This window comes from Odontesthes bonariensis, chromosome 24 (assembly GCF_027942865.1).
Source record: "Odontesthes bonariensis isolate fOdoBon6 chromosome 24, fOdoBon6.hap1, whole genome shotgun sequence".
Classification (NCBI taxonomy): domain Eukaryota; kingdom Metazoa; phylum Chordata; class Actinopteri; order Atheriniformes; family Atherinopsidae; genus Odontesthes; species Odontesthes bonariensis.
The window spans coordinates 13,866,397-13,890,861 of record NC_134529.1 but is presented as its reverse complement, the minus strand read 5'-3'; the positions used below and the strand labels follow the sequence as shown (position 1 = coordinate 13,890,861).

The 24,465-nt window shown below is 38.8% G+C and overlaps 2 protein-coding genes across 4 annotated transcripts in view; one reads left to right on the top strand and one right to left on the bottom strand.

Annotated features, from left to right (window-relative positions):
* Positions 1-243: 243 nt before the first annotated feature.
* ak9 (adenylate kinase 9) lies at positions 244-13,456 on the bottom strand. Its single transcript, XM_075458966.1, has 34 exons — positions 13,232-13,456; positions 12,715-12,778; positions 12,584-12,636; positions 12,379-12,475; positions 12,021-12,133; positions 11,739-11,891; positions 10,604-10,726; positions 10,129-10,203; positions 9,807-9,908; positions 9,461-9,600; positions 9,038-9,360; positions 8,538-8,656; positions 8,088-8,235; positions 7,890-7,986; positions 7,726-7,790; positions 7,103-7,297; positions 6,744-6,883; positions 6,448-6,648; positions 6,087-6,353; positions 5,834-5,955; positions 4,966-5,185; positions 4,765-4,833; positions 4,475-4,690; positions 3,760-3,978; positions 3,374-3,590; positions 3,090-3,291; positions 2,718-2,864; positions 2,395-2,612; positions 2,006-2,202; positions 1,652-1,821; positions 1,220-1,318; positions 975-1,077; positions 752-866; positions 244-605 (listed from the first exon to the last, which is right to left on the bottom strand). The coding sequence occupies exons 1-34, from the start codon at positions 13,322-13,324 to the stop codon at positions 400-402; spliced, it is 5,088 nt and encodes a 1,695-aa protein (XP_075315081.1). The 5' UTR covers positions 13,325-13,456; the 3' UTR covers positions 244-399.
* A 342-nt stretch (positions 13,457-13,798) lies between these two features.
* The window catches only part of fig4a (FIG4 phosphoinositide 5-phosphatase a), a 53,244-nt gene continuing 42,577 nt past the window's right edge, over positions 13,799-24,465 (top strand). For 2 of the 3 annotated variants that reach the window (XM_075458969.1, XM_075458967.1), the window contains exons 1-7: positions 13,799-13,996; positions 14,124-14,261; positions 15,819-15,917; positions 18,591-18,714; positions 22,227-22,383; positions 23,427-23,477; positions 24,193-24,356. In XM_075458969.1, the coding sequence (XP_075315084.1) occupies positions 14,199-14,261; positions 15,819-15,917; positions 18,591-18,714; positions 22,227-22,383; positions 23,427-23,477; positions 24,193-24,356 (658 nt within the window). In that variant the 5' untranslated portion in view covers positions 13,799-13,996; positions 14,124-14,198. The remainder of the gene's footprint in view (positions 13,997-14,123; positions 14,262-15,818; positions 15,918-18,590; positions 18,715-22,226; positions 22,384-23,426; positions 23,478-24,192; positions 24,357-24,465) is intronic. The other variant, XM_075458968.1, reaches the window with a different exon arrangement.

Below are 24,465 nucleotides of genomic sequence, written 5' to 3'. Positions count from 1 at the left end.
TTTTTTTCTGTGTCAAAATACAGTGGCAGACATTAGTCCTTATTTACATACGTGCACCAATTCGAAGTGGCAGCTTGGCAATTAGCTGTATGTTTATTTTGTTATATTAAGAAAATACATTTGATTCTATCGCCTTGGCTATTATACTTATAGTGTATATAACTTTTTCTCTACAATTTTCTCTGTCTATGTGCATGACTGAGAAGGAGAAAAGTTGAAAATATGGTCCAAGCAAAATGCATTTCTAGTTCTGATGATGTCAGATGCTTTATTTTGGATTTGAAACTATTTGGAAAGAGATTACATTCACAACTTTTCCATTGCATTTTAGATGTACAAATTATTTCACAATGTTAAATACAACAACAAGCTGTGCTCAAAACTGCAAAACAGGTATAGTTACAGAACATTGTTGGCTCCTGAGACCCCTAATGCTAGGAACCTGTTCAGTTTGAACTCAAAATCAACAGGACGTTCACTGGCATGTTTGTAGTTCCCTGTCATCACTGAGCTCAGGTAAGGAATGAGTGCACAGTTTTCTTCAAACAAGGCAAGCTTCCTTTTGTACTTCTGGCGAGTGTAGTCTGTGCTTTTGCGATTGAAAGCTATGGAAATGAGAGACACAATTAAAACAAGAACTATAGAGCTGCAGAAATAAGTTGTAAAATATTGAGAAATAGCATTAAATGTCCCTGCCATCACCGTAATTGACTCCAAAACTGAGCCTGCAGCACCCAGACAACCTGCTTACCTTTTAAATAGAAGCCCACATAAAGGACAGCTGATGTTTGTATACTGAGAAAAGGATATTTTGGTTTGAGACACCCAGCAGCTGTCATGGCCTTGATCACAGAGACTGCCACTCCCTAAAAAGCAAAGTCAAGTAAAGTCAACATCACTGCAGCACACATCAAATTAATGCATTTGAAAATTGTAATAATTGTTAGGCAGGTTTCAGTGTCACTGTGTCTGACTTGTTCCAGGTAACCCAACGTTGGTAGGGAAGTCAGGGGCACAGGCTCACAAAGAGGAGGAACTTTACTGGGCAGCTTCTGGTCCCAGTAGGTTTCAGGAGTCCTTGATAAATGATGTGTGAGCACCAGATTTCAGTGAGTAGACCAACATTTTTCATGCTATCATGGGTAAAACTTATTCAGTCTGTCTTGATAGAAATATAATGTGAGAAGCTAGCTCATACATTCTGAATAAAAACACATACCTCAAAAACATGTCCTGTTTCTGTTTTGTTTCAAAAATGTAGATTCGTTCTCTGTATTCCACAGCATATTCCATCTGTCCTCGAACCAGAGCTTCATATCTAAGGACAAATGAGGCTTTCATAAATAAAAAAAAACTGTAATATGTGTTGAAGAATAGAGGTAATAAAAAGGAAGTTTGTATTTTCTTGGCAACTTGTGATTTTATTGGTACTGATACGTAAAATAATCAGAATATTAAAAACACTTGTTTTCAATAATAAATGAAAACCTCCTGTAATATATTACTATGTTAACACCAGTGAAACATGTGACTCTGCACTGACTTTTATGGGGGTTCTTTGATGTATTCTTAAGGCAGCAACCAATAATGTTTGCGTCAAAATGACCTGTATTTCTTTTTTGATATTTAGAATTTTAATCGAAAAATCTACCTTTGCTCTCCTTCCAGGTACGAAACAGGACAGAAGCCCTTCATTTCAGCTTGCTGTGGGAACTTGCTCTTCACCTGAATCTCAGTCAGCTTTCTTGGCAGCAGGTGGGCTTGTGGGAGAGTGTGCGGGCAGCAAGGTGCCACAAATTGATCAGGAGATAACAGGAACTTCTGTTATTGAGAGAGCATTATTACAAATATTTTTTCAAAGAAAAATGGGGGAAAATAGTTGAGTTAGGATTTAACAAACACTTTAAAAGAAAAAAAAAAAGCTGAATCAGGTTCGGTGGCCACCTCTTACTTTTTCTTACAGTTGACTATCTATGCAAATAACTTATTACAAATTACAACTGACCTCTAGATGGTTTTTGCCACACAAGTTGTAATAGTATCCCTTGTACTCAGCAGCGTGAGTCAAGGCTGCAGATTCTGAGCCGTCCACCAGATGGTAATGAAGAGCCAGGCAGACTGGGCAGTATTGGCAAAACTCTCCGAGCCGACGCTCAAGCTCTTTGGGTGTGATACACAGCCTGTTGATGCAGGCTGCTTTGCCTATGAAATATATGTATATGAGGCTGAATGGTTCTGCATGTAAAAATCATAAGCACTGAAACTCACTTAGGTCTTAGATTAAACTCACTCAAACTTACAGTGGTTATATTTGCTCCCATGATACTACAGCAGCACAATACTTTGCTAACCTGACTGCTCGAGTACATTAACTCAAGCTTTTGTAACACTTACCACTTTGCCTCCTCTCCAGGTAAGTGTTGATATATTTCATGCTGATGCTGACCTCTTTTGTAATGCTGTTCCAGATCCACCATTTGCTTTTTAAGCCATCAAGAACTAACCAGTTCTGATATTGTTGCTGGAAGTAATTCCGTATGAGCTCCGCCTCCTTCTTGTATTTGGAGTTACATATGTCGAGGATCTCTGAGCTGTCATGCATCAGATGAGGCCTACAACGGTGGAGAAAGGGTGAGTGGAACATATTTAGTTTGTTATTTTGCGACTTTAAGTTTTTAATACTTAAAGAACAAGAAGTTTAACGCGTGTTCTCTAACTTATTGGACTTCATCTTGTCTGCGAGGCCTCTCTTCAGCACCTCCACTGTATCCAGCTCAAGCTCAACTACTATCATGGGGATGTGGCTCTTGGACCCCATTAATTCTGCCTGCTTGAAGGTCATTGGAAAGCCATCCAGAATATACCTGGAACATCATTAAAGTAAATAATGCCTTCATATTCCAACTCAACCTGGACTAAGAGAATAAATTATGTACAGTTCTTTATTATTTTAATATAAAAACAGCTTATTTTTGAAATACCAAAATGAATGGTATCTATATTGATTTAAAAAAAAGATGTCTTAAGATAGTCCTTAATTGCACTAGTGATAAATAGATATAGTAATAGTAATAAACTCTTTGTCTTACCCTCGAGTGCTGCAAACCGAGCTCATGAGGGCCACCTCCAGACACTGAATGGCCAGCTCATCAGGCACAACGAGGCCCTGGGTGAGATACCTTTTCATCTGGACAGCAAGATCGGTGTGAGCCTGATTGTTGAGTACCATACGCATGACACCACCGATGGACAGCCGAGCCAAACCATATTTTTGAGCAAATCTTTGTGCCACTGAAGATGTGAATGCAGAATAAAAGAAAATAAATACTGTGAATTGACAAAAATATAATTTTTTAGCCGTATCAAGTCTTACCAGTGGTTTTTCCAGATTTGGGAGGTCCGGTGACTGCCATTTTAATAGGGAGTGTAGGGGTGGGTTTAGGCTGCTGAAGGTACTTTAAGGGGTTAAGCATGAACTCGTTGCGGTTCTCCTTGGTAGAGAAGAAGTAAATAAACTGATGCAGGAGGAGGGGATATGTGTTGTTAAGAGGCCACTGCAGAGACTGAATCGTGTCCCTCTCTTTGTATTGCTGTGCATCAAGGTTGTACAAAGAAAAAGACGTACGTTATAACAAACTAGTTAAAGGAAAATTGCTTCTTTGTTTCACATATCAGTACAGAACAGATGACACAGGCAAATGCTTGAAATGCTTTCTGAAACTTTTAGAGAAACAGTTGACATTCCAAAATGATGTCTACCTGGATGGGGTCCCAGCAGCCAAAGGCACTGTGGAACTTGTACGAGGAGAGTAGCAGTTTGTGTGCCAGGCTGTATGAGATGGGTTGGCATGTTTGGAAGAGTGACTCCCTGTTGGTCCACAGAGGCTGTATCTTCTGGAGCAGCTGATTCCGAATGATCTGAAGCTTGCGAGACGTGTTGATTACCAGTTTGAGTATTTTATGTTCACTCAGGAGTTCCTGATGAAAAAAACGGCACAAATGAACTTATATGACCATAAGAAAAACCCAACATTTTACATGCACATTTGAGTCGAGCTACAGCTCGACTTGGCCAATAATCGGAATGCAGTTGTTGTCCACGTATGCATGCATAGCACGGTAATCAAATTATTGACCGAAGTATGTTTGATGCTACGAAAAAGATGCAAAGATGGAACTTTGGAGCGTGTTTGTAGCACCTAGGCTCTGTTTGCAAACTGTATAGCTTCCTGCCATGCATGCAGGAATGATTCAAGCCCCAATTGCATTATCTGGATGTGCTGGTCTGGTTTGGAGGAACTTGATTTTGTGCGATTTCAGAAGTCAAGTTTGGGTCAGACAAACACAATAAGGATTTCTTTCTAGTGTCATTCAAACATGCTTACTGTGTTCGTCCTAAGCATGAAACATGAGGAGAGATGATCAGGATGTGACAAACAAGTCATAAGTCCCTTAAAGAATAGTGTCTTTCTACCGTCAAAGTTAGAAGGCTGTTTTCATCTGTTCCAAAACGCTCTTCTATTTCCATCTCGAGCCTCTCAGTGGCAGCGTCCTCAGTCTCCTCACCCTCCTCCTCTTCATTATCTTCTTCTAAAGGGAATTCATCCTCCAGTATGGCCTCAATATCATCTTCTATGTTTTCTGCACCTTCGTCTTCTTCATCACTATCTTCTCCATCTTGATACCTTAACTGTTTTGTTAGTAAAAGGTGAGTAGAGGGTAATTTAGAGATGCATATATAATAATGGTATGATGCGTGCTCACCTTTGTTTTGTCTTTTTTGTCGTCTTTCTCTGCCATAAGTTCAGCCCTTCTGTTGGAGATTTTCTCCTCCTATATAAAAAAGGAAATGTGTTAGATGTTCAAATAACCAACAATATATAATCCCACCTAAACCCACCTAATCCAATACAGGGCAGCAGTGCTGAAGCCTATCCCAGCTGCCTACAACCATAACTTTCTTACCCTATTTTTCTTGCGCAGATCCCGAATGAATTTCAACTTTTCTTTACGATTGTTGCGGAGCTCACGCCATTTCTCAAGGTAGATTGGCAACAGTCGCTTCTGAACATTCACTGCATCTACCTCCAAGACTATGACAAAATCAGGGAAAAGTTGTTGCTCTAACATGTACTGCACCTCTTCAGGATCATGAGGGAAGCCCTCTAAAATGAAGCCTGTGGACCTATAAAGAAGAATAAGAAAAAATGTTTTTACTGTACATACATACAAAAGAAGGTAGGTAAAATGAATGGACTGTAAGTAAGTCCAATTCTAAAGCACATGATGTGATCTGTAACTGTTTTTTTAACAGCGGATAAAAGTAGAGAGGGAGCATTAAAGACGGATTTACTAAACGATAACTTAGACTTTTTGGTACATATGCTCATGCCCTTTTTTGAGGGATTTGACAACAAATCCCTCAACAATGGGTAAAACATTATTTGCCAATCAGATGCATTTTAATGTCTCAAACTACTGTGCGACAAAATTGTGTTGATATGGTTTTTCGGTATGGTATTCGTCCCATAACAGGTAATTTGTTGTATATCTTGTGATGTGGTTAAGTGATATGGAATGTTGTACGCTTCGTTTTCTTGTTTCCTGTTTTTGTCTTTGTCTTGTCTTGATTTTAGTGTGAACAGCAGGACTGCAGATGGAAATTAGCCTTGTAGCTAAATCTGGCATATTTACATTGTATCTTTATTAATATGCAGAGTCCTGTCACAAAAAAATATTCAAGTCTTACTCTCACAGATAGTAATTAAAAAAGTCCTGAGTCCCCAAAGATGAGGTTTTCTTTTAGGGCCGAGTAAGGAAGCATGGTGTGTACTTGTATGGTTCTTGTATCCAGTATGGTGCGATAACCATATCCAGAATCTGTGCGCTCAGCTGTTCTCCATCCGACAGATAAGCTTTGATGGCCATTTCTTCCTCAGTAAGAACCACTTCCTGCTGTGAAAACAATAAAAAAACAACACACATTTCAGTATCTAAAAGCATAGTAGTTCACCAACAAAGTGTTCTCACTAAAAATAAGCAGAACAACACAACACTGAGAAGAGAAAAATGTCTCTGAAGCTGACCTCTATGTCATTCACATTGTCAGAGTTATCCTCTGTCTCGTCCTCCCTGGCTTCCTTTATTTGGGCCTCCAGGTCGTTAGAATCATCTTCTAGAGACACTACCTCATCAGCAAAAGGTACCCGCTTCTTTGTCTTGGCCATGATCAGCATTTGGAGTAGCTCTCTGAACTGAATGTGGAAGAGCCCAAGGTGCCGTGCGAGCCATTCACCATGAGTCGACTTGCCTGAACCTCTGGCACCAAGCAAAAAGATTCGCAAGGCAGGAAGCTGAAATGGATGGGAAACAGAAGAATGTGAGAGAATTTCTGCTCATTTAACCACAAACACGTCTTTTTCTTTGTCTTCATATGTCACCTTGTACCTTGAGAGGCTCATTCTGTGCAACAAAGTGTGCAGAGTTTTGAAGGAAGGAGTCTCTAGCATCCTGGCTGGAGAAGTAGAAGGTCCTCTCACGGTACTTGGCGGCAATTTCCTCTGAACATGGCCACAGGATGTTATGGGTTTTTAAGGCGACAGGGCAGAAATGCTTGGTATCTCCCAACAGTCTTTTAGATGTGACGTCCTCCTTTAATTTTTAAGAGAAAAATTGTGTTGTTGAAAGTTTGTTCATATTGTCAATGGTCACTTAAAAGTGAAAACACTTGTCAATATACTGACTTCATCCTCTTCCTCTTCAGCGCCATAACTGTCACTGCTTTTTTCCTCAGCTTTCTCAAGCTCTGCCAAGGCCTCCATATCTTCCGCCTCTTCGTCCTGATCCAATGCAGATAACTCCCAGGACCCATACTGGAAGGGTTCTGAAAAGCATGCAAACCAAAGTTTGGATTTTCTAACTGCACGTGGCATCTAATACAACATCACGATGTCAGCGATATCCTCTGATAGTCCTATGATCAAATGATCATACATGATTAATTAAATGTGTATCTGACTCGGCATGTGGTGAAAGACATTTATTTCAAAATATATATATGAGAAATCAAATGACATGAAACATCACTGATTTTTACACTCACTCTCCATCTGTTGGATAATCTCTTGAAGCAGGTTCTCAGGGCTTTTGCTGCTAATCTCCAATACACAATGGGCGACTGTTAAAGCAGAGCCCATTTGCTCCCATTGCTCGTCAAACGTTTGCATTTGCAGTTTATACTCATTCATCTCTGGGCCATCTGGATAGCCAAATTCCCAATCATTCTGTGGGGCCACAGCTGGAGCCATGTGGAGACAAGCAAAGAAATATTAGATTTTCAATATTTCTCAGTTTAATTCTACTTTACTGATGATCGTATACTGCACAGATAAGATATGCAGGATTTTGAGTGAAAATCCTAGAACCAAATGATCTTTTTTTTTTTAACCAAAAGTTAAAAGTTTACTGCACATTGATTATATTGATAATTTCCTACTTAGAACAAACAGTAAACACTTTTTCCTTTCTGAGAAACAACAGGCCCCTTTTCTAATGTTATCATGCCTCACCTTCTTGTTTTATTGTGTCAGGATCTGCAGGACCGGTTACATCAGACTCTTCAGGATCCTCTGATAATGGAAATAGCGCTTTAGAAATAATACAGATTAAATTTTGCAGGCTCAAGAACAGTATGGGAATAGAGGCTGCTTTATAGAAATGTAATACCATCAGTCTCTTCGACAACTGTCTCTAGATTTGACTGTGCCTTTGAATCCTGGCCGTTTTGCTTTCTTGAATAAAAAGAAATAAAGCACAACAAAACTATTCAGATATAAGATACCAAAAATGAGTAAATAAATAATTGAAAGCCTGATTGCATCTGAACTTACAAGAGTTGTTTTGTCCTCTGAGACTGTTTGTCCTGCAACCTTGACGTCTTGGATTTGTTCACATGTTCCTTATTCATCTCATAAACTCTTTTTAAAACTGCTGAATACAAAGTGTAATGAAGTGGGTGCAACGTGTGCCAAACGGTCTAAACACAAAAGGAAATTTAAAGCGAGAAGTGTGAAATACAAGTTTCCTACTTTGATGTCCATCAGCATCTCTGAGACAGAAGATGATCTCCAGCAGGATTCCAGCTTGCTTTAAGGCTTCCACTTGGGAAATGTTCTTGGGAAAATTGTCAAGTACCCAACCAGTGACGTCATTGACATCTGAGTCCACTTCTTCAATCTGTTACATCAAATGCATCATCATTTATTTTTTTCATCTTAACAGTAACATTTACTATATATCGTGAAAGTGATTCTTGGTGTTATGCTTGTAAGTATGTCTGTTAGATTTTGTGCTGCATGTTGCACAATCTAGTCTATGAAACACATCAAAAGTCTACATTTTATTATAGTCAATAGTTTCTTACATGTAAGAATTGATACTATTTAAAAAAAAAAAACTGTCCTGAATCACAGAAATATAGTGATTTCTATATAAAAAAGCTCACATGTAGTTTTAAGTTGCAAAAGCCTTCAACATACCACTTTTATATGCTTCCCCAGAACCTCAGCATACAGGTCAATGGGAGATGCACTTGCTTGTTTGGCTTCCTCAAGTGCACTAAGCACCATGGCCTGTACCTCTGGATGATCTTCCGTCACTGAGAGCAGCAGATCACATTTGATCAATGATCAATGAATGTATGACCTTAAATTACCATCTGAGATATCGAATAAACATTTATATCTGTGAAAGAAAAAAAAGATAATATTTTAAGAGCTTACCTTCTGCAGGGCTGGTTTTATCTGGTTAAATAAAATATCAAAATATTTATTAAGTTCATGACAGAATGAGTCACATTTTCACAAGTGTGCAAAAAATAATTCTTCAGGCAATTTGGTATTTTCAAGGTCTGTTTCATACATAAAATAACCTGCTTGTTAGAATTACGAGGAATTATAATGCAAAACAATGTAGTAAAGTTATCATAAATATAATATCATCTGTATAACCAATTAAATATCGGTGAAGCTCAACTTGCCTGAATTTTCTCCACCATCTTGCGCCATCTTCATCTTGATTTTCTCTATAGCAGCCTGTGTTGTCTCCTCTCTGATTTTGTCAAGTTTTTCCTGTTCAGCCTTTGCTACAACTGGCTTACACAGCTCCTCCACGTCAAGTACCACTGCATTATAGTGCTGAGCTAGAAGCTTACATATAGTGGTCTTTCCAGCATGAGGAAGCCCAATAATGGAAACTCTACAAGGGGGCCTTGGCATTGGAGGAAGCAAGTACCGTCTGGGGTTTGTGACAAACTTCTGGTAGGCCTCCTGAGATGAAAGGATGTACAGTTTGTCCTGGAAGCTGTACAGTTGAGATAAGAGTTGGTTGACATTTCCATTTAGTCGCAATTGGAGTCACTGGGAATTATTTTCCTCTGATTAGCTTACAACAGAGCACTCACCCTAAAGAAAATTCAGGCCTGCCAGGAACAATCTTGCCCTCCTTCAAAGCAACAGGACAGGTTCGACCCCAGCGGCTCCTTCTCCAACGAAAGCCAGGGGCCACTATCTTTTTGGACAACATAATTCTAAGAAGTTCCTCCTGGAGAAAAGATAAGACTCCTGGTTAAAGGGACTCTAGTTCAATTTGAAGTGGTTTCATTTGGGAGGGAATGTCTAAATGTAGATTCCACCAACATATAACATTTATTTGCCTCTTAACATTGCGTTTGTAGCTCAGACACAGTTTGAAAGTATCATGTTGATGCATAAATATGAGTTTAAAATAAAATATGAAGTCTGCCAGACCGTATCGATGCTCTCTGGCAATTCTTCATCGTCACTGTGGTGGAGGAGGACAGGAACAGCAACAGGCTTTATAGCCATGGCTCCAAGACGGGACATTACAGACTATAGGCAAAAGTAGCAATAAAATAAAGTCAGCCGACAAAACACATTTGCTGGTGAACACGCACATTTATGCCAAAACACACAACTGATTCAGAGAGCACTGCTATCTACCATTTAAGACAACACGCAGACTAATATAGCCTGTTAATCATAGACTTATTGATGCTAACTAAATCAATCACTCATATTCATCAAAACGGACATTAATTTGTTGTTTTACCAAATGCAGCTCTTCAGGTGTATTGTTTCCATCCAACTCCAACAGGTAGAGCGGGTTGTGGTCTGTCATGTAGTCCTGAAAATATATGAATTAACTTCCACTCTAAAAGCTTTTTCCACCCTTTAACCCACAAATGTGGGTTATTTAGGATCAAGCTTTGGTCATCTGTCATCAAACACACCCCATCTATGTCAATCTGATAAAACATGATGATATCTGTTACTTTATTATCTTAAATAAACAAATTATGGAGTGACTAATTGCATTATTGCATTAACATATTGCATTAAGTTCAAGAGAGTTCAAGAGAATTAATCAATTTGGTCCTGGACTGTGATGTGTAAATAACTGCCTTGATTACACTACCAACACTGCCTGAAAGTTCTCATGTGCCTGCTCGCAAAACTGAAGCCACTTTCTTCTCAACTTCTTGTTTATCTGTGAGTAATTCAGATCTAGGGAAGGCCCGACTTACCTCCAGTGGTCTGAGCATTGTATCCCTGAACTTGTTGATTCTAATAAATGCATTTCTGGGCAGATTCTCTGGCGTCCAGACCATCTGCTCAGTTATATTCTTTGGAAGTTCCTCCTCCTCAGCCTACAAGCAGAATGAACAATTTGTCGGTATCAAAGAAAACTGTGACTTCACAGCTTTCTTGTTTAAGCTCCAAACGTTTATAGCTGTTAATTGGATTAATAACTTGAAAGGCACAGTTTATGAAAAAAAAAAAAAAAGTTTTGTAAAATGGATATGGTGACTCCAGCATTCATATTAAACATTCTAAAAGTGGAGAGGCTGTATTGCCTTCATTAATGATTTTCGTTTTTGAGAAAATCGTTTTTTTTTTACATATATCCATTACTATGGACAGAGCTATAACATAAAGTAGACTGACCTAGTTGTAACAGTGGTTTGGGGACTGTTGTACAACAACTGTACAAATATACATTATATATATATATATATATATATATATATATATATATATCATATATATTTCAACCACTATCTTCACTGAAGGTAATTCTGCTTCCACAGATGTAAATATAACTTTAGCTTTTTGTCAATATCTATTATCTTAAAACTATTTTTTTAGAACAGACAAACAAAGTCGTTAAATTTGATCATGTGGCTCAGCAGCCATTATAAAATCTCAAATGTCAACAAGAAACACTCATATTGAGTTAGGTTGTCCATATTTGTCTTCACATTTATGTTAAGTGATAACATAAAGTTAGGTTTAAACTAACATTTATCAGTAGTAGAGAAATACAGCTTTTCCAAAAAAAAAAAAAACTCTCATAACACATTATTGGTTTTGCTTTGTTAAAGTGGTCCTGTCCCTTTTTAAATCATACAGCACACAGTTAAATTTCAGTCCACCTTGTTTTTAACAGAAAGAGCATAATGAGTTTTAATTGTCCCTGGTCTCAGCTAATCTTGATTGGTTTGTTTTTGATGGAAACACTTAACATGGTACAAAGCACAGGAGAACGAAACAACAGGATGAGTTGATTTATGATTTCCTGAAGCAACAGCAAAAGGTTTGGGGAAACCTAAGGCTATTATGTGGTTGCTCAGTGATGAGTAGTTTCCCCATGAGCTCTACCTGCTCCTCCTCATTGTTCACCTCCTGATCCTTGCTCTTCTCCTTCTTGCTGTACACCTCTTCACGTTTCCACTGATCCTTCCTGTACAACTGCCCTGTCACTGGGTGCTGTTTCAAACCCGACAGCCTTTCCACCAGGTCCTTGTCAGCACACTTGTGGAGAGTAATGTTTCTTGTTTAGAATGAACAGTCATTAAACAACAAATCTTTGTCATGAAATCAACTGTCATAAGGAAGATAAAAGACAAACTGCATTGGACCTAAACAGAATAGGAGAATAACCTTGATATTGATGATGAAATCCGGTGCCAGCTTGAGGTTTTTGATCAGCTGAATCTGCTCATGGATTTTCAGACACTCCTCTGACATAAATGGCAGGCAGCTCAACACGTATCCTGTATGCAACACACGAATGGCAGAGCAGTGGCAGAAAACAGTGACAGAGCCCCTATACTCTGCTTTATTGAATGATTGCTTGCTATGCTACCATCTTTTCTAATGTAACACATTCTGGTCATTCCTTTAAACTTACTCTATTCACACAGTACAAAGAAAATGTGGTAATTGAGTCATTTTGGCATTCCCTGCCAATTTAGAGAGCTTTATTATGTTTATTATGTTATTAGAGTGCATGATTTACCATAGTGCTCAGCATCAGGTGAGTTAAGCCTGGCAAGAATCAGCTGCAGCACTTCATCTTCTGGTATACTTCTCCCTTCAGATAACATGTCCAAGAGCTGATATTGTCAGACATGGTGGATATATGACGGTTATGAAGAGCACACATGAACACACTGAAGAGAACAGTGACCGTTCTGTGAAGTGATGCAGAATATGCCACTCACCTTTAAGCCTTCCTTAGTTTTGTTCTTTATGTGCGTGTTGAGCAGGTCAGTATCTGAAAGATTGTAGTAGCAGAAATATCTGAAATGATGTACGTCAAGTGTAAAAACTAAAACACCTATAATGTACCTACCATTGATGAGGATACATTTCCAGGACTCTGCAATCATTTGGGCCAAAGTGGATTTACCAACTCCCTGTCACAAAATGGAAATTGAGAAACCGTTTACACTCTCACACAATAGTGTAAAGTGTAGATAATATAAATTCCAGTTTTAGTATCACACATAGTGTTATAGGATAAAACTATATTGACCAGTCAAGATAATCGTGATCAGTTAGATTTTATTTTTGAACCACAGGTAAAAAAACAACAACATTGGGACCAAACTTAGACTGTGAAATGAAAACATGTTTAAAGGCCTTTTCAGACTTGATGTACAGTTTAAAACCATAAATAGACAACTTATTAAAGAGCAATTAGATGTAAGTCATTTACATTTCATTGTTGAAGTAACAGTTATTAGCAATCTATGAACGGTTAAATTCCAATAGTCACCTTTCCAACACTTGAGCTTGAGTAGTGTGGATATAATCTGCTATATTTTGAAAACCATTTTCATTTTGTCTCCGTGATATTAAGAACTTACCGGCCTTCCAACTATGATGAAGCAGGTGGGTTTAGCAAGAAGACTCTGTCTCTCAGCTTCATCCTCTATTAGGTTGTCTACTAAATCCCCCATTTGAGCTTATCGACCGCAAATGGTCATAAACAAAACAAAAACACGGTATTGGTACCAACTTTCAGTCGTTAGTGACCAATCAAAGTGCCGAAACTTTCGTGCCAAACTCTGAATTAAGCATAATTACTGTTAATTAGCGTCCCTTCCTTGTCTTCAATCCGTTTATAACCCTAGGAACACAGTCTCGGGTATCCCTATCAGCACACGGTTGCCGTAGCAACTCACAAACTCTAGGGAAGTAAATGGGATCACGTCTCTTTAACGCAACGGGTAACCTTTGAAAGTGAAACACCTTTGTGCTTTTTATCTTTATTATTCATATAAAAAAATTTTTTTAAATCACAGAACAACTGTAAACACCCAAAATGTGAGTGAGAACGTACTCGTGGAAAGACGAAATATCAAGCCTTTGTCAATCGCGTTTTCACGCGTTCGAGCTTTATGACCCTGTGAGGCATCGTACCAGCTGATAAGTCGTTCATGACAGTCACCTGACTAAAACAAATTCATGTTGCATGGTCCTGCATGCTAACCGAATTGACTTGGATAGCCATTTTTAACACCTGCATTTGACTAAAAAATTCAAAGTAGTCGTTTGACTGCTGGAAGAGATACAGATTGTTATCCCTGGAGGTTATGTGTAGCTAATGCGGCTAGCTGGCGAAGTTATCGGTGAGTAACGCTTGCTAGGACATAATGAGGGGGGCCAAGATAAGACATTAGAGACAAGTATTAGATATGTACATGTTATATTTGTGTGATTTTTTTTTTTTTTTTGGGGGGGGGCGGGGATTTCTAGATCACGCTTATATCCGGGTTCAAGTTCTCTTGTTGTTTCGTCTGCATTGGGACTGTTTGACAACACCAGAATAAAATGCCTCAGACGGCGGCTGTCATCAGTGGGATCCAGAGGATGGTTCTGTATGAAACCAGAGCAGTAAGTCTAATTTAACCTTGTCCACTGTCATCGTAACTCTTGCAACGTCTAATCAGGCTGGCTGTTCTAAAAATGACAGTTTCAGAGGTGGTATGAAAGTTATAGAAATTCTATAACTTTCATACCACCTCAATCATGTTGAAATACAAAATGATATGATTAAGACAACTGTGTTCAAGGAAAAACATATTTCACTAACCCCCTTTCCCCCCCTTTTACCAACTGCAATTTAAACTGACCATGTCTGTTGAAAGCTATCCTGCTCTACTTTGTGCTTTGAGTCTATTGTTAACACGAGTGACATAAATTAGAGCAGTGACCAGCACAGCCGAAGCCTCTCTCAGAACAGGTGGTACCGTCCTGTGGACGCATAATGTTAGTGGCAGTCATCACACCTGTTAAAACGTCCTTACTTTTCTTGTGGCACTTATGTAAGCTATGTTTAATCCATAATTAGATCCACATTAAATGGAAGAAAGTAATGAATGAGGAGCTGTTGATCTAGAGTTGTGAGTACTTGCCAGCAAACACTAGATGGCAGCAAAGGATTCTTTGTGATCATTTACTAAGGCATGCACTTGGTTCATGAAGTCTGTTTAATAATGTTAATGGACAGCAGGTCTGTATGATGTTTTAAAAAAATCTCTGTACATCTCACACTTTAACTACTACTGTTAAAATGAAGGTGTGATCAGAGTAACCGATTGATATATTTAGACAATGAGGTTGGAAAACGCATGTCACAGTTGAGATTTAATGTCTTCTTTAGTATCTGTCTGATGATTTGCTTAACAGTAGCTTCTCAGACTGTTTGGCTGTTGTGCAAAAAGAAGGGGCTACTGGGAAGTGTGGAACAGGACAGACTGGCTCTAATGGTCGCAGACTGTACCGATACATGATGTTCCAAATCAACTTTCTTTACTGGACTGAAAATCTCTGGCCATTTCGTAACCCAGCGTGAGAAAAATAATGACTTTAAAGGAAGAGACATGGAAGGAAGACACAAATCTCTCTGAGCAACTTGTTACAATGTTGCCTTGTGGTCAGATATTTGCTGTACGTGCACAGGAAATTTTAACTGTTCACATTGTATTTCCAAATTGCCATATGTGATTATTTACAACATATTTGTCTTTAATACCCTTTAAGTTTAATGTCACAGACTTTGAGACAGAAAGTCCTACTTAGGTTTGCTTATTGTGGAGAAAACATGTTGCCCTTCGTGTAAAAAACAAACAAACAAAAAAAAACTATACCAATGATATATTACTCTACAGCTGGATGGCCATTATATAACTCTATATACTTTTATTTTAAATGTATTCTGTTTTACTTACACACTGCTCTTTTACAGGTGGTAATATTAAAAAAAAGTCTTAAATGAATCTCATTCATGAGAAAGCCTCCTTTCACAAGATATTAAATGCTAACTAGTAATGGGTTTGTCTTCCTCACTATCAGAAGCATCCATGCGGGGATCCTTATGGAGGCCTGTGTTATGCAATGTACTGCATTCAATGCAGTAATGTATTCAACATTCTATTTTGTCTCTTTCAGAGGTATTTTTTGGTTGGAAGCAATCAGGCACAGACCAAACATCGAGTCCTAAAGATTGACCGCACTGAACCAAAGGACCTGGTGATAATTGATGATAAGGTAAGCAGAGAGTTTCTACCAGGCCTAGTACAGTGTAAGTGTATATGCTTATGTAATACAGTACAGTGCGCTTAAGGGAAAATTGTCTAATCATTTAGTCTGTCGCAAGTGTATTGCCTATAAGTGCACCCCCATTTGTCATTCAACTGATCGTTACCAGAATCTGTGGGCTAGTCGTTGATTTGTTTGTTCATGTTGCCTGCGATTATGGTGATGATGTTTGTTATTATGAAGCATTCATGGCAAACTGTATATTACACTGACCTCATGAAACTATTTGTTTTCCCATTTCAGCATATCTACCATTGTAGAGTATTGTGTTATATAATATGCACATTCTGTGTAGTATTTTATAGACGGTGAAAAAAAATCAGTCATATCTCATCTTCTTTCAATTCACTGTCAAAGAATGCAGGGGCTCAAAATGGAATAAATACGGAAAGTTTGGAAAGCTTAATTATTTTACGTTTCTATGAGCCTATGAACACATATTACAACACCAATTCTAAATAAGTTTGGACGCTGTGTAAGCTGTAAAGAAAAATAGGATGCAGTGATTTGCAATCTCAAACTGATTAAACAGTTTGTTTTTAAATCGACAATAGAATGTAGATGTAGAGATCATCTCAAATTCTAAAAGTAAGAAATCTGATTTTACTATCATTTGATTTAATTGAAATGTATTACCTCATTTTAGATTAGATGATTAGATCAACACATTTCAAAAATTTCCCACCCAAAGTTGGGTGGGACTGGGGAAACAAAAGGTTGGAAAAGTAAGTGGTAGCTGGAGCTACATCCATCCATCCATTATCTGCCGCTTCTCCGGGGATCGGGTCGCGGGGGCAGCAGCTTGAGCAGAGAAACCCAGACGTCCCTGTCCCCGGCCACTTCCTCCAGCTCTTCAGGTGGGACCCCGAGGCGTTCCCAGGCCAGCCGAGAAACATAGTCTCTCCAACGTGTCCTGGGTCTTCCCAGTGGGACGGGCCCGGAACACCTCACCAGGGAGGCGTCAAGGAGGCATCCTAACCAGATGCCCGAGCCACCTCATCTGACTCCTCTCGATGCGGAGGAGCAGCGGTTCTACTCCGAGCCCCTCCCGGATGACGGAGCTTCTCACCCTATCTCTAAGGGAAAGCCCAGACACCCTGCGGAGGAAACTCATTTCGGCCGCTTGTATTCGCGATCTCGTTCTTTCGGTCACTACCCACAGCTCGTGACCATAGGTGAGGGTAGGAACATAGATTGACCGGTAAATCGAGAGCTTCGCCTTCTGGCTCAGCTCCTTCTTCACCACGACGGGCCGGTGCAGAGCCTGCATCACTGCAGACGCCGCACCGATCCGCCTGTCAATCTCCTGCTCCATTCGTCCCTGGAGCTACATATTGCAACTAATTTAGTTAATGGGTAACAGGACAGTAACATGGTTGGGTATTAAAAAGTGCACCTTAAAGAGGCAGAGTCTCTCAAAAGTTAAGATGAGCAAAGGTTCAGCAGTCTGCAAAAAAATAAAACTGCATTTACAAATTATGAAGAAGTTTCAGATAATATTCCTCAATGTAAAATTGTGAAGACTTTGAATATTCCATCATTAACAGTACATGATATCATCAGAATATTCAGTGAATCAGGAGACATCTCTGTGCACAGGGCTGAAAATCAACACTGGATCCCTGTAATCTTTGAGTCCGTGCTATCCAGAAATAAAGTTTAAAGCTCTAAAATGCAAAGAGGAAGCCATATTTAAACATGATCCAGTAATGCCGCTGTCTATTCTGGGCCAAAGCCTTTTTAAAATGCTCAGAGGGAAAACTGCTCTGTGGTATGATGAATCAAAGCTTTTATTCTTTTTAGAAATAATGAATGCCACATCCTCTGGACTAAAGAGGAGAAGCTACTTCTGGCTCGTCATTTTTGCTCAGATAACAAACCTGCATCTCTAATGGCACTTGGGTGCAGTAGTGCCTATGGAACAGACTTGCTCACCTGGAAAGGCATCATTAAAACTGAGCGGTACTGCAGGTTATAGAGAAAAGTATGCCCCATCTAAATTATGTCTATTTTCAGGAGCATCTTGCATATTTCAGGAAGACAATACAGTGTGTCCCAGCCTATTTTTTTTTTTTTTTTTTTTTTTTTTTTTGTAGGAATTGGGGTTGTGGTGTTTTGTTTATTCTTTATCTTAATTGGATAATTTTTAAGCTGCTTATCAAAACACATTCATCCATCCATCCATCAATTTTCTATACTTGCTTAATCCAACTCAGGGGGGCTGGAGTCTGTCCCAGCTGCCATTGGGTGAGAGTCAGGGTGCATCCTGGACAGGTCGCCAGTCCATCTCAGGGCCACATAACAACCATCCACGCTCACACTCACTCCGAGGGTCAATTTAGAGACACCAATTAACCTGACATGCATGTACCCAGAGAGCAGCCACTCCAAAACACATTTAATTTGTCGATATTTAATGAGTACAAGCTTAAAGTGCAGAATATCAGCTACAGTTCATAATTCTAGGTGAAAAATAACAGGTGGAATATTTGCAGGGAATCATTCACATGATTTACTGAGGATGAGTCTAAAAGCAGAGAGAACCACAAACAAACAACAACAGAAGTCAGTTGAAAGTAACACTTTAAATACGCTCTATGATATCTTTATGTTTCTCCGTAGCATGTGTATAGCCAGCAAGAGGTGCGGGAGTTGCTGAGCCGTTTGGACCTGGGAAACCGCACCAAAATTGGCCAAAAGGGTTCCTCGGGCCTGTCCAGAGCTGTCTCAGCTTTTGGCATTGTGGGTGAGTACAGCCCCACCACTTGCCTCCCTAATGGCATAACAGCAACCACTGGAGTGCTCAATGATGGCAAAATGTAGCTCAACTCTAAATAATTACTTTTTCAGCTGGGTTTGTTGACCTGTTTTTGCCTTTTAAGAGCCGGCAATGGAAAGGCATTAAATGAAAAGAACACCTGGCAGTATTATGCAGTTCAATTCAGTAAAATGACAAAAAGGAAACACAAATTGGGTATAAGTATTGGGTCACCACGTGCTACATGAGTGCACCTCAGCATAGGTACCACAAGTGTTTTTATGATGGTGGTAGAGAATGCCATTCTAAAACATCAGCCCAAATGTCCTCACAAGGCCCCAAGTTTATCAGTGTCTGATATTTGGTTATTTTGAATTAATTTTACTCTCCAGTCCTGTCCAGTTTAATTCGGTTCAGTTCAGTTCAGATCAAGATTCAGCAAGGGACTTTTGGGGTCCGCTGTAAAGTAGATCCCCCAAGCAAAGGCTTATGATAAAAGATTGCTCTTTAGATTTGATTGCATAATCTTTAATAATTCGAATAAAGATCAGCTTCATCAGAAAATGTATTTTCAGACTCAGTCGTTACGGGTAACTTGTTGCTAACAGTTAGAAAATATATTTGTTTTTACTTTTCATACAGAGCAATATATAATGAGGAATAACAACAATGTTTCTTAACATATGGGTCTTGTTCAACCCTAGAAGGCTCTAAACTGTTTCAAACTGTAAGTAAGCATGATGGAACAACATAGAACAACCCAGAGGAATGAATGACAGCACAGAGTGAAACGACTCAGAAACTGACATGGAAATCTAATTTTGTGTGATAAATTAAAAGGTTTTAGTTTATGTGTATATATATATAATGTACATTTTTAAATATACATGTACATTTTTCATAAAATGCTATTTAGGCAAGCTGCTACTTTAAGCTTGCTTTCAAGTTCATGTACTGAGCTGGATAGTGTGGTTTTAACCTATATTACTGATGGAGACAGAAAATGGAGGAATAGTGTGATTTCTGTGAATGGCAAACTGTTTGATGTCGCTGTTACGCATCAGGCTTTATTCTTTTTGGACAAAGAAGGCTGATTTCCTTTCAACCTGTGTTCTGCACATTGCCCGACAGACCTAATTATAGCTCATTACAATCTTGAGGTTTTTCTTTGTTGTTTCTCTGTTGTGATGTTTTTTTTTCATCCAGTTTATTGAACACAAGTCACACTCAATTTCTCACTTGACTCTTGTTCTGTTTGTCTGCCCCAAAATAAAAAGAAAAGGCTTTGTCTCATGAGAACTTTGAGAACTTAATCGATTGCTTGATTGGCTTCCTCAGAGGTTCTTTGCCATATGGCGTCACCGGTGTGACTGAGTGATGGATTTCACACATACAATGTGCAATCAGAGTGGTTGTCCTCCAAACATAAAGGTTGGCAAAATGTCCACAAGCAGGACATTGAATCCCACGTGCCCCTGTATGCTCATCTGTGTTCTATTGTAGAGCAAAAACACTTGACATAGAGTCAATGGGTGCAGAATTTATAAATCCACAAAATAAAAAAATTAAAATCCTTGAAATAGACTCACTTCTAGAAGCTCACAAGCAGACTTGTTCAGCTTACACAAAGGAGCTCAAAACTTTTACTTCCAAATGTCAATTCATGCTGCAAATTGCAAGTCCAAACCAGACTAAAGCAAATAAAAAAAAAAAAGAAAAAAAAAAAGGGAACATTCCAAACAAGAATGACTTACAACCATCGTGGTAGCTCTATCTGTCCTCACATGCTAATGTTTTGCAGGATTGCAGGTAGATTAAAACACATACACAGAATACACCATAGGCTAATGGGGATCTGTAGAACCTAGGTAGAAATCTGTTGAATGTGAAAGGGCCCAATGCATTCTGTCAGGGCAAATGACACACACGCTCTCAGTCGTACCTTTTTTCGGACTAGTCAATAAAAAATATTCTAGAGTTATTAAGAAAAGAAAAAAGACAGCTATTATAACGTGTCCAAATGTTCAAATGAATGGTTGTTCCAAATTTCACAACAGTGCAGCCAGTACTTGTTGCTGTATTTCACTGAGAGACACTGATGGATGTACACAAAACAAGCAGCTCTATAATAAGTAATGTATTCGTATGACTTTAGATATTTTATTCCGAGACAAAATCGTTGTCGATTCAACTGGCTAACATTCCCATACATGAAACCAATATTCAAGAAAGTACAGTAAATGACTTCTGCGGGGGGTCTCGTATTCTGCTCTCTCGTTCTTATTGCTTTAGGCTCTTTGTTCAGTTGGATAACTGGCTGAGGAAACTTTTAGACACCCTTTATTGATATCGACAAAGCTCTTTTCATGTCCGGCAATAGCACATTAATACACTGTAAAAATGTATAGCTATTTATTCAGATAAAATACTACATATTGATGGTATGTTTTTAAGACTTAATTCAGCATAGTTTCGAGGCTACAGATGAGCCAGTCACAGCGACTCTGACAGATTCTGACTTTAACAGGATGAATGAAATGCTTATTATTCCACTTCCGTCTTTGTTCATGTTATTGAAATTAGAGAGGTGCAGCCATGTAACGTACAGTGTCATCTGAGAGACCCTTTGCCTGGCACCTTTCTCATTACAGTAAATAATGAGTCCCATTATTGTAAGCATATTTTTACTCACTTTCATTTGCCAGTTTTGTCAGTCTGACCCATCTCTTGCGGTAAGAAATACTGTGAGCTGAGAGGAATTTTCTGCCAGCAACGCCACGAGTAAAAGAATATTAAGTGAGATGTTGAAGTGCAGTTTGTTCTCACATAAGGCTGCCGCTTACACACAAGCTGGCTGGTCGTCATGCAGTGAATGATACCTTATCTGAACATTTTTTTGACATATGAGCCCATATTTGCACAACAAATTATATAGGCCACCCCCCTATATTGCTAAATGGTCAGTAAAAGGAAAGCTGGTACTGTTTTAGAAAAGGGTAATTATCCTAACATAGATATTTATGATAAGAGTGGGCGTTGGGCAAAGGTAACTAATCCTTTTTGGGTGGTTGTGTTGCCTCGATGAGATATTTCTAAAAATATATTGATTTAATCATGTCAGAAATGAGAGAGTAGGTCTTGCTGAAAGCAAATTATTAGCTATGTTGCACGATACTGTCTGGGTCAGATTTGAATGATGTAAGGATAGATGGATTGGATACATATTGTGAAAAGTGACTCATAGATACTCTTGACCAACTGGTACAAATGGAGTTTTTCACTGTTTTGTAACGCCTTGCTGATTGGCAAGCGACAGAGAAGCTGACCAAAAAAATCAACCTGTTCAGAGATTTTGTTTAAAAAATGTTTCTCTCGAGGACACCTGTGTCACTGCCAGTAAATGGGTGAGGCTATGTCAGTGGTGATTTGGAAGTACATGCTCTTGAAGAAAAAATAGTATTTGATCAATTTATGATATAGATGTTTTTTCTCATCAACAGGTTTTGTTCGATTTCTTGAGGGGTACTACATTGTACTGATCACCAAGCGCAGAAAGATGGCCGATATCGGCGGCCACTCCATCTACAAAATTGAAGACACCACCTTGATCTACATTCCCAATGACTCAGTCAGAGTTACACACCCTGATGAAGCAAGGTATTTGTTTGACCTTTTCTCTTACTACTCTCTTCCATTGTAGATTTTTTTTTTTCTTTTTAAGGGTACCATTTTAGACCCTGTGGATGTTATCCATATATTTTGTAAAGAACAAATGCAGTGCATGCTGCCAGTATTAAAGGAGACCAGTAGGTTTTTCCTTATTGTCCCGCATGTATGTAATGATGTACGTTGGTCTCAACATGGGTATTGATTCAAGTCTTCAAAGAAAATGATCCGCTCATGGCCTAGATGTTGCTCAGTACATTTACCTCATTGTTTCTTGTATGCCGTATTGTATTCTTCCTTGACTTTATAACCCCCACTCACATAATTGCTTTTAGAGGAGAAACAGCACTGGTCTACACTGTAAAAGTTTGGGTTCTCTTAAAGCAGTGAAGAAAACCAAGTACTAAATTTGTAACTCAAGACCATAGAGAAGGTGCTCTTAAAGTGTGGCCATTAAAAAAAGCAAAACTTTAAATGACTGAAGCGTGGAATAAAATGCGATTATAAAAGATGCACAAAAGATCAGTGAGTTAGACATCTTGTACCCAGACTGGCAGTTGATTCCACAGCGAGTTAAGCTATATCAGAAACAAAATGTCATGATAATAAATAAAAAAAAATAAAATAAAAAAAATGGCCCTATTCTGAAAATATCCTGAAATTTAAAAAATCTGGGTTTCCTGGGTGCCTGTGGATGAGCACATGCACATTAGGCATCAAACAAACAGATTGTAGTCTTCCATGAGAGGGAATGTGATGAAGTTGCAACAGTGAGTGTTGCCACTTGAACTGAAATATCACCAAACATAATGGCTAATAAACTTTGCATTCTTCGATGCATTCTTTCTCACTACGAAAGACAATTCTGTAACAAAATGAAATATTATGACCATGAAAGGTCTTTTGCTATTTTTGTATTAACTGTGAAGCACTGATGTTCCTTTATAAAAGATGAGTACCTCTGAAGTCAGAAATTTGTTGTCCAGCTTCCATATATTAAATTCATGTTCGCTGACCGGGTTTTCATGTTACAGATATGTGCGAATCTTCCAGAATGTTGACCTTTCCAGCAACTTCTACTTCAGGTAAGGCCTTCTTGCTGTGGGGCGAGAAGAGTGCAGCCTGTAAGGCTTTGAGCATCTGGCCAATAGAGCTTTTAGATAGTTGTGAAATAGAGGTTGAAAAAAAAATATATATATCATTATTATTAGTTCTATTATAATTATTATTAGTATCATTATTGCTCAGAAAACTTCCCAGTATTCCTGGAAATAGGGTTTGTACATTAAGTTAAAATAGTGTGAAATGGGAATTGTAATCTTGAGATTTACAGTCTCTATTTCTATTCTAGTGTCCTGGTCAAGTTACAATGCTCTGCTTAGATAAGGCCTGATAACATCTCAAAAAGCTTTGTTGACCCAACAAACATGTCATTTGGTGTCACAAGTCTTGAATGTTAATTTTTTATTTTTTTTATGTTTTCGTGGCATTTCTGAGCTTTTGTACTGTTAAATCTGAAAAGATGAAACCCTATTTTTCATTGTGGGGAGAAGGATCTTGTAGGCCTCATTTTGCATGCATTATTTTTGAAAACGCATGTTTACTCAGGAAAAGCAAAGTGTTTATGGTAACGGCTTATTCTTTTCTGGCACGGGACACACTTGATGACTCTTATTGTACATGTTAAAAAATAGTTTGCAAGTCTATTTCTGGAGCGGTACCAAATTGAAAGTGCATTCACTTGAAAGTGCAAGTACAGCCTGTACTTGTTTCATATGACATTGCCTTTGTTCCCTGCAGCTACAGCTATGACCTGAGCCACTCACTGCAGTACAACCTGACATTGCTGCAGAGACCTTACGAACTGTGGTCGTCAGCAGCTTCCCCTGGTGAGGAAGAGGTACATGCTCAGAGCAAGCAGGACAGTTTTGACATCTTTGAAGACGAGGGTTTGCCCACACAAGGTGAGCACAGGTTAATCACTGTGACTGTTGCTTATTTTCCTCTTTTTATTCTTGGCAGACAAGTCTGCAGAAGCACTGCACTCCACTTTCAGTTGGGAGGTCGAGGCTA

Excerpts from the sequence above, each read along its gene's own strand:
- ak9 (XM_075458966.1), bottom strand. The coding sequence starts at position 13,324 with ATGGGGGATTTAGTAGACAACCTAATAGAGGATGAAGCTGAGAGACAG. Across the intron at positions 12,476-12,583 it reads AAACTAAGGAAGGCTTAAAG|CTCTTGGACATGTTATCTGA; the intron begins GTGAGTGGCATA and ends TGACAATATCAG. Across the intron at positions 606-751 it reads TGTGGGCTTCTATTTAAAAG|CTTTCAATCGCAAAAGCACA; the intron begins GTAAGCAGGTTG and ends TCATTTCCATAG.